Below are 9,368 nucleotides of genomic sequence, written 5' to 3' on the forward strand. Positions count from 1 at the left end.
TCATCTCATATACTTATTAAGTTCTGGCAGGTATTGTGTAAAATACACATACTGCAGACGTCGAATCAGGCTGTCAATAAATGGCACGCACCTCCTCACAACGATTATCAGAGATTCCACCTCACTGTATACAATAAGGCGGGCTTCTTCCAAATCCAAAAGAAATAGTCCCAGTTGCACTTGCGTGTGATAGCAGTGGGTAGGCCTCAAGCTATAATTTTCGCCTTGGCACAGAATGTACGGCACTTTCTTCTGCCTCACAAGCTCAGAAATTTTTTCTGTTTTGCCACGTGTTGGGCTTTTTATCTCTAATAAGACAGCTGGCTCTCCATGTCTGAAAACAATTCCGTCGGGGCTGAAGCCAAGCCATGGAACCAAAGGGTTCACAACCAGGCCCAATGTCGAGACTGCATCAGCAGTGTTCATCACATACTCTTCAAGAGCGGGCTTCTCACAAGCCTTGCCATATCTTGTGGCGTCGTTTCCTGGAAAGTTTTCTGTTAGCATTTTTGTGATCTTCTCTTCCCAGCTGTGTGCTGGTGATGGTGCAAACCGATACAAAGTGTGACACTTGCTTCCGGTTATACGGAGCATTCGCTCCCATTTCCATTGTGCACTATCTTGTCCAATCGTTTGTGAACAAATTTTAGCTGCTTGTACTGCACTCACAGCAACCATGTCCTCATAAAATTTGAACAGATTGGGGCTCAAGTGCTCCTTACGAGTTCTGTAAAGTTTGAATCTGTTCCAGTCCCTGAACGCCACTTCATGGTACTGTAGTTCTTTGAACTGCTTTGCATGTTGGCTGGCAAGTATATGTTGCAGTATCATATCAGGTTCACAGCCCGTGTTGTCACTGCACAGGCTCTCATCACTTTCTCCATGGTTTTCATGTTGAAGGCAGCGGCCTTCCACATGCCTTGCTAAGGCGCTTTGTGGAGCAGCAGCAATGAGCTGCTGTCGAATCGCACTGAGTTTCTCAGTGTCCAACTGAATCCTTGGTTTCGGCTGTACGTGGCACAAGTTCTTGATTTTTCTGGCCTTGTAAATGTTTTTCGCTTTCAGTCTGCCCCACGCTTGCTTCACGTCGGTGCAAGTGAGGAGGTCCAAGTTCTGGATGCCAGTTCTGCAGCAGTGAACAGATTGTATTCTAAGTAAATAAAACATTCTCAAGAGCAACCCGAAAATCCTGTGAGAAACGAGTAACATATTCATTCATAGATAAGAAGCGGCGTCAAACTGTGTTTAATTGTACGTTGGAACTGAACTGCAACACGCATAGAAAAGACACAATTTGATGAATGCAGCTAGTGGAACTCCTAAATTAGGAATCATCTTTGTGCATGCTTACCTGTGTGCAAAAAGCAGCATTGCAATCATGTGTTTGCACCGTACCGAGTTCCCAGCTTTGCACGAGCAGGGGCCCTGCAAGAGAGGAAAAAATAGTGGATGGTTTAGCATAGCCAAGCGTGGAATATCGTGCAGTAGCACTAGTTACAGGGAGCACATAAGGTCCGTACATGCTAAAGGTATTTAACCTAAGCACCTTTACTATGAAGGCCTTTGGTTTAAAGGCCTTTACATTGAAGGCATTTACCTTGAGGTCCTTCACCCAGGTGAAGGCCTGCCAGGTGATTAAAAATGATAATTGGCAAAACTTTGAGTTAGTGGTAATAACTAACAAAAAGAAAATCTGCTCCATGGCCCCCTCACAGAGGGACGGGGCATTATTTAGGCAGGTGGGCTGCCTGCCAGAAAGCAGGCTTCAAAGACGTATGTACTATCGCCAGCAAATGTTTACGGCTCGTGGGTGTGCGGGACAAAAAATGCATGTTCCTTCCTCTGGTAACAATGTCGGGCGAGCGGGTACCGATATGCACCTACAATAAACGTTTTCCCTTGAAATCGCGTCTCGCAAACTTTCGCCGCCGATAGTACGTATGCGCGAAATCGGAAAGTGCGCCTAGTAGTGCTACCGCGCTAAAAAAAAAAGTACTCGCAGTTCGAAACAGGCACTCTTGATCTCATACGAATAAATGATATATTGCTCTTTCTCCTGCTTCGTTTTGAATAACATGTATCTCGCTATATTAAATTTGGATGAGAGCATCGCAAATCGCACACTACGCGCTACAATCATGCCATTCTTCGTAGCGGCCTTTCGCGTCTGCGCCTCCACACAAAAAACAACGGCTGCCCTTGCACCCCCTAAATGGCTTGTACAAAGCTATTGCAGTTTTCGCTCTAAAATAAACAATCCGAAGTTGTAGCGGAAGAAACATTACTGCTTCGCGGGCACACAAACTGAGTTGTTCGGAACTTGTTCATCGGAGGATGACAAAATCAATGTTCCCACAGCGATAAAAGCGGCTTTCTGGAATGCCTTACCGTTTGTCATGTGCTCTGCGATTGCATAGGTCGCGCTTCGGCAATAAAATGCAAGCAAATGCCGTTTGTTTACTCGCGCACACAAGCAGCACACTTCCTGTCGTGCAACACGTGGGAAAGGTCCGTGCACCGAAGCCGCGACGCACGCACGGAGCAATGGGGTCTCCCACCGCAAAGAAAACAAATTATGCTATTAAATAGTTCATGTGCCTACCTGTATGGTTTCGTCGCTCCTGAACTCGAACCACAGCTCGTGCGGGTTTTGCCGCACTTGTGATGTCTGCAGGCACAATCCTTGGATCGTGTATGACGAGGCTGTGCATCCTTTCAAGCCGCGGCAAATGATGTGTCCTGCGTTCAAAACTTCTTCCCCTTCTATCAGGCACCGAACCAGCGTTTCTGAACCCCCGATGTGGGACATAATACATCCCAGAGTCAGTGGTCGTCTAAATAAAGACATGACAACACGGAGACAGCGGCCGGAAACACTGCGCGATCCGATGCGACGTGCACACTAGCTGGCGGCGTCTACGCGATCCCCTCAACGACAGCCATATTAAATCTCCAGTAGCGCCCCCTATACACCTTTCCAACCTGGGCGCTGCCATATTGTTTCCGGCGGCGGAACCGGTTTCTAGCAGTCCAGAGAGGAGGTGTTTCGCCGCTTCCACCGTGCTAGCGGGAGGTGCCCACTGCAGTCCAGGGAACAATATGGCAGCGCCCAGGGAGGCCTCTTGCGCTGGAGTTTCAGGTAACGTGGCGGCGCCTGGTGGCGGCAAGGAGAAGTTGGCTGGGTAGTACCAGGTTGGGTCAGTAGTGAGCCCTGGCTGTGGCGGCGCACCTTTCTAGCCTGCGTTTTGCGTCGATTCGCACGTTTTTCTGTACTGTTGTGAGTGCGATAAGGACCGACACTTGTGACCAACCACCCCGCGGCCTGGCCGTGGCTTAGTATTTAGAAAACCGACGCTCCGTGTGCCTCAGCACGAAACGCAGGCAGCAGAAGGAATCGGCGGCGCCGATCCGCCGAGAGACCTCGTTCAGTCTCGAAAAAGCGTCACCGTCGTTACTGCTGCGTCGTGGGCTGCCACGAGCAAGAAGGTCTGAATCCCAGTATCAAATTCCACCGTTTTTCTTCAAGGTCTCACGAAGCGGAGCGCCGGACGCGCTGGATAGCTGCAGTTCGACGCACTGAGTAAGCGAACCTTCGCGTTGTGCTGGCTGCTTCGCGTGCCTTGATGTTTGTTTGGTTATCCGCGTTGCTGAAATTCGTTCTTTTTGCACATGCAGTCCGGACGGCAAACCGTGGGATGCAGTGCCGATCATCAGGATATGCAGTCGCCACTTTGTGGGTAACGAGAAAAACAATTCGGCCAGTCATCCCGCATATGTACCTACAACCTTGCCCGCAGTCTACAGCCGGCCTCATCCTCCTTGTATTCGTGTTATTTTGGCGCTTACCTCTCTCAAAAAATGTATATGTAGCGAGCAGCCGCATATGCAGGCGTAGAATGAGAATTTATGCATTCTACAACACAACTTGTCTAGTAGATCCCTACATAGGCAGTTTGACCAAGCAAGCAGCAAAGCAGCAAAAAGTGTACGATGACAATCACCGAACAGTAGGGAATGCACAACAGAGCAAGCAGCAAAAAGTGAGAAACGAACAGCATAATTCAGAGATCATATCAAGGGAATGCACAACACAGCAAAGAGCGCAAAAAATACATGGTATATTTCATATGCCATGTCAACATCTCACTTCAGATAATCACTATTAAGGCAAATCGACAAATCAGCAGGCATGGCTGGTGATTCACGACTAAAGACCCGGCCACTGCGACAATTGAGACAATTCTACTGGTGCAACGTGGTGAGGTGGCCAGGTGCGTGCAAATGACCACAAATGGGCGGGTTGATTAGGTCCGAATTCGCTACGCACTACGAGCAGCCCAGCGTCGAGAGTGAAATGTGCACATTGTCGACCTCAAACCAGCACGTATGTGGCAGCGCGGCATCACTGATAACAGCGAACGTGTTCGAGCGATGTCGTTTTAAGGATGGAAAGCTATATCAAGAAAACGACATCAAGCGCGCAGCGCACGAGCTCGCGCTGCAGCGTTATTTGGCTGCGAGCTCATATATGCATTGCATCATGTTAGCATTTGCTGAAGGAACAGATGGCGGCTACTACAAGGCAGGCATGACTACTTGTTTAGCGAGATGCAGTCAAGAAAGACTGCAGGAGGCCCACCGTTTCGTGGCATGCTGAAAGACCGCTGCTGGCGCGGCGTGTACCGTCGTGCGCTCGAGCAGTCCCGTATACATGTCTGTTTAGAACTGCTGCGAATTCATATATTGCAAGTATTTCATCGCGTTGGTCCGCTTGAATCTCGAAGCGTGCAGACCTTATCTGAAGTTCAACTTCGTGCGCGACTCTCTTCACTTGCGAATGACACCGCGTTGAAACTTCGCCGCTTATTTCTTGAACAGAGTGCACGTGCTTGGCGTTGCATAATTTCTTCCCTTGACACCGCGTTGAAACTTCGCCGCTTATTTCTTGAACAGAGTGCACGTGCTTGGCGTTGCATAATTTCTTCCCTTTACACAGCGTGCCAGCCCTGAAAAAATCTTCGGCGCCCGATATTCGCTGTAGGCCATGGCACAGCACAAGCGAAAGTCGCGGGTCCATACTGCCAACGTGCTTTCCGAAGCAGACGCCAGAGCCCGGTTCTACCCAGCCGAGGGCAGAGGGCGCTCTTTAGCACCATTTTCGCAGCGCCCCCTGGGCAATGCAAGTTGCGAATTGTGATGCGTCGCGCGGTTCCAAGACGAGCAGTGGAGAGGATGGTTGGGGGGGGGGGGGGGGGGGGTTGGCTGGAGGGGATAGAGTCATTTTCCTATACACAGGTTTTGTGGTTCCGAGAAAAGTCCTCGAGCTGAAAGGTGGAGACAGGGAGATCGTGGAAGGGTGCACGAACAGCGAAGCGCGTAGCTGCGCGCGAGGGAAAATAGCTTTGAGAAAGTGACAACCAAAAAGAAAAAATAGCGCTTCGCGGGGTGGGGGGTTAGCCAACACCCTCTAGAGAAAACTTTAAGGCCTGCGGGCTGTTCCTTCCCCCCCTGAGCTACGTCACGCGAAAGAGGCCCACATAGAAGTTCCGTGCAGCACGTCTCGAAGCTACGGGCGGCGCACTCGTTTTGAAGATGAGGCCTGGAAGGTACACAATGGTTAACCCCACCTGTACCGAGAAGTTAGAGTGGGGGACGAAGGAGACGACAATGCGATCGGTTCTGGAAATACGTGACACTCCTTTCATTGCCTCGGGAAAAGTCACGGCATGTCGCGACATGCTGCCGAACGCACATTTCTTTCTAGACGTTGACTGTGCCTACACCTCGTGCTGCGCGTGGGGTTGTGTCCGAGACGATGTTCTAGAGCCATCGCTGGAGTGGAATATGGATTACGCTTCTGCCGTGATATGCCTAACAAGTGCTGCGTGCCCAATTGCTGGAGTAATTACAAATCGTGTCCCAAAAACCACGTTTTCAAGTTTCACCGGGATGAAGAACAGAACACCTGTATTAGGGCAATACTACGAGAGAACTTCGCTGTATCACCGCACTCCAGGGTAAGATGTTCGAAATTTCTTCAAAGAATAGTTACTTTTGCAAAATACGATAAGCTTAAGCGCATGTATTGTAAAAAAAGTATATTTAAACTAAGCAGCCTTGCAAGAAAACTCTCTTTCGAAGTTACAGCTGCTAAATTAAAATTACACTTCCTTCTAGGTTTGCGAGCTTCACTTCATTGAGGCTGACACCGTGCGAGAGGCCTCCGACATCGACGAGGTTAAAGGGAGCACCACCACTGCACCACTTTCGCATCTGCGCCTTCGCCCAGGCGCAATCCCATCAAAGTTTCCGGAATGCCCGCCTTATATTTCTAAGCCAAGCACCTCAAGGGATCGTATTCATTTAAAATATGATCTTAGAACAAATACATGTATCTCCAATAAAAATACACATACGCAGTTGTGAAGCTAATCGAGAGTAGAGTAGCGTCCTCGTCTTTTGCTGCTCTACAGTGTATTGATATTAATCGAGAGTGTTTAATTCTTCATTATCGCTGTGCTTCATAAAACTAGGTGAAGAAAGGTAAAGTTTTAAAACAATGGCAAATTCATTTCAAGTAATGCTTAAAGCAAAACATCTACTCAGAAAGCGCAATGCGATAGAGGTGCTGACATCAGTGCTTAAACAATCTTTGCACAGATGGTTTGCGGCTATTTCCTCAAAATAAATTCCGCGCAAAGTGTCTGCTATTCAGTCCAGTATTTTAACTAACGAAAAAATGTGGACTGATAAATGCAAGCTTATTGCTGCTAGTTGATTCCAGTCGCGATTCCTTAAGCTCCGCCATAAGTGGCGGCGACTCTGGGCTTCTGGGCCTCTTTTCGTGACGTCACGGGAGGAGCACTCAGGCCTTGTCAAACTTCTTTAGAGGGTGTTGGGTTAGCCCGCTACCTAAAAATAGGGCGCGGTCGGGAGAACAGGTGGGGAGGTATTGGACTTGAAGACTTGAAAGAGAGAGGGAAAGGGGCCAAAACACGTGAAAAGGGTTTGGAATTTTTGGAGAATGAGTCACATGGCCACAGGCAGTACGGAAAGCAATACCTACAAGGAACAAGTGGATGGGAAACACGGAAGCGTCAAAGTATCGCTACAAAGCTGCAGGAAAAGCCCGAAAATTTTGAGGTGAAAAGCTTGCAGCTTCAAGATGAATTTCGCCAAAACGACTTCAGACACTCGCGTATTTTGTGGGGCCGTATGATGTGGCTTCTGTTAGTTCAAGATAGCTTAAAATGTTACCACATAATAACAAAAATATAAAGCAAAAAAAAAAAATATCCAAGCAGAATGCGCGCTCTTTCATATATTTTGTACCATACATGCGCCAAACAAGCTAGGTTAACATGCGTCTAACGCCAGTTGTCGGTCCATTTATTCAGTGGTCGTCGAAGAATCCTCAAATTGTGTGTTGGTGTGGAAGTTTCGCGCAACAAAAGAAAAAACAAACAAAGGCATGTTGAATTGTGGTTCGCAACTACTTTCGATGGTTTTCATCAATAAAGGTGATGTTCAAAAGAAAAAAAAAACTTGCGAGTAAATATGCAAATACGTGAGCAAGAGCTATATAGCCCTCAATGGAAATTACGCAACAGAAGAATAAAATGGATAAAAACAACAATTTCCAAAACTACGATTTGCAGAAAGGAAGGAAGGAAATAGCAAATCAGAAAACACGGGAAAGGCGCGATCACAAAGCACGACGTAAGGAAGCGTAGGAATCGCACGTGTCCGCGTGCGTTCATGAAGCACCCGCCTAATATTTCACGAGCGCAACGCATAATTAGAAATTACGAGACGACTGCTTCGTTTCTGGACGTTGCCAAAACTGCGCACAATTTCGGTTTAGCGAATGCACTTGCACTAATCTATTACGTTTGTATCGCGATCTCCATGAAGCAGACACCAGATGCGCACTGCAGCAGTGAATTCCTAGAGCGAATAAAAAAAAGTGATTTTTTTATTCCAAAAATTTAATCAAATGAAACTTATTTGGGCGTCTCGGGTGTAATCAGAACGCTGTTGTCTTCACTGGAAGTTCTTCACATTTGTCTGTAGTTTCCTTTTTCTGTTGTGTTCTATTTTGCTGTATTGAAGTTTACTGTTAATGTGCTTAGCCCCCTACAATAATGCATCTGAGGGCGCTGTAGGTACATTGAATAAATAAATAAATAAATAAATAAAATAGACAGTTTTCTTAAATAGCATAGCCAATTCTGGCAAACATTGGGGGAACTCTGGCTAACATGGCCAATGATAGCCATGATTTTAAGATGGCACAACCGACAATGGCGAACAGTGGGAAAATTCTGGCTAACCTGGCCCACGATAGCCAGGATTTTGTAATGGCACAGCCAGTATTGGGAAAGCGATGGACAACCAGGGCCATCATTGGATGCGGTAGTGAGTGGTTCAGCCAATATTGGAAACTCATTGGGAACTCTGGGCCTACTTAGGGCCATGCTTTGCCAACAGTATTCCAATATTGGCCCTCTGTCATGTGCTACCTGGGTTCCCGAAGACTTCGCTGGTCTCCTCGCTCAGTTGACGGCGCAACAGGTAGGCATTGTCATGTAAAAAGACGAGAACGACGAAAAGACGAAATGCTAAGTGGGAAAACAAAACTGGAACTGAAAAACCATGCTGAGGTCCGATTTCATGCACTGCCAAAGGCTAACTTCCGGGACAAGGCCGCTTACTTCCGGTGGCTTTACTTTCGGGCGCCCGATGCGGCATCCAGCTCCCCTAGTGGAGATCAGTGAGTTCACCATCTGTTTTTACTGACTTTAAATTGGATGTTCTGGATAACCGACGTGGAAGTGATCATTTGCCAATCATTATTAGCCTGTCATCCTCTCCATCAATTATCCTGAGCAAACCTCGCCGCTGGAATGTGCACTTGGCTGACTGGGCACTGTTGCGTGAAAATGCCTGTCTGGAGAAACTATTTTCGGATGATCGGGCGTGGTAAGACAAGGTCGTAGGATGTGGCACTCACAAGAATGTAAATAATCAAAAAGGAAACAAGATAAAACATGGGGAATTTTTCGTATACCCAACACACGAAAACCTTGTAAATTTCAAAAAGGCAGGAGCCAAAGCAAGGCATATCCGTAGAAAAGCTGAAAAAACATCGTGGAAAAACTACATAACATCTATAAATAGTTCAATCACATCGAAGAAAATGTGGGAGCAAGTCTATAAATTAAATAATAGCTTCTCTCCCTTCCCAATCCATTTTCTCACGGCCCCGGTGTACAAACAAGTATTGAAGAACAGGCAGACATTCTAGCGGAACATTTTCCTAAATTTTACGTTTCTGAGCATTACACGGAGTCTCGGTTAAAGCACAG

The 9,368-nt window shown here is 47.3% G+C and overlaps 1 protein-coding gene across 1 annotated transcript; it reads right to left on the reverse strand.

Annotated features, from left to right (window-relative positions):
* LOC149354095 (uncharacterized) lies at positions 1–2,874 on the reverse strand. Its single transcript, XM_089577451.1, has 3 exons — positions 2,603–2,874; positions 1,352–1,425; positions 1–1,126 (listed from the first exon to the last, which is right to left on the reverse strand). Exons 1-3 carry the CDS (start codon positions 2,846–2,848, stop codon positions 1–3), a joined length of 1,446 nt encoding a protein of 481 aa, XP_089433577.1. The 5' UTR covers positions 2,849–2,874.
* Positions 2,875–9,368: the final 6,494 nt, after the last annotated feature.

Source organism: Amblyomma mixtum, chromosome 3, assembly GCF_055824585.1.
Source record: "Amblyomma mixtum isolate Tamu chromosome 3, ASM5582458v1, whole genome shotgun sequence".
In the NCBI taxonomy this organism is placed as follows: Eukaryota; Metazoa; Arthropoda; class Arachnida; order Ixodida; family Ixodidae; genus Amblyomma; species Amblyomma mixtum.

What these genes read in the sequence shown, in the direction of transcription:
- LOC149354095 (XM_089577451.1), bottom strand. Translation starts at nt 2,848, where the DNA reads ATGTCTTTATTTAGACGACCACTGACTCTGGGATGTATTATGTCCCAC. An exon ending in GGAGCGACGAAACCATACAG is followed by an intron (nt 1,426 to 2,602) that starts GTAGGCACATGA and finishes CCTCTCTTGCAG; the next exon opens with GGCCCCTGCTCGTGCAAAGC. An exon ending in ATGCTGCTTTTTGCACACAG is followed by an intron (nt 1,127 to 1,351) that starts GTAAGCATGCAC and finishes TCACTGCTGCAG; the next exon opens with AACTGGCATCCAGAACTTGG.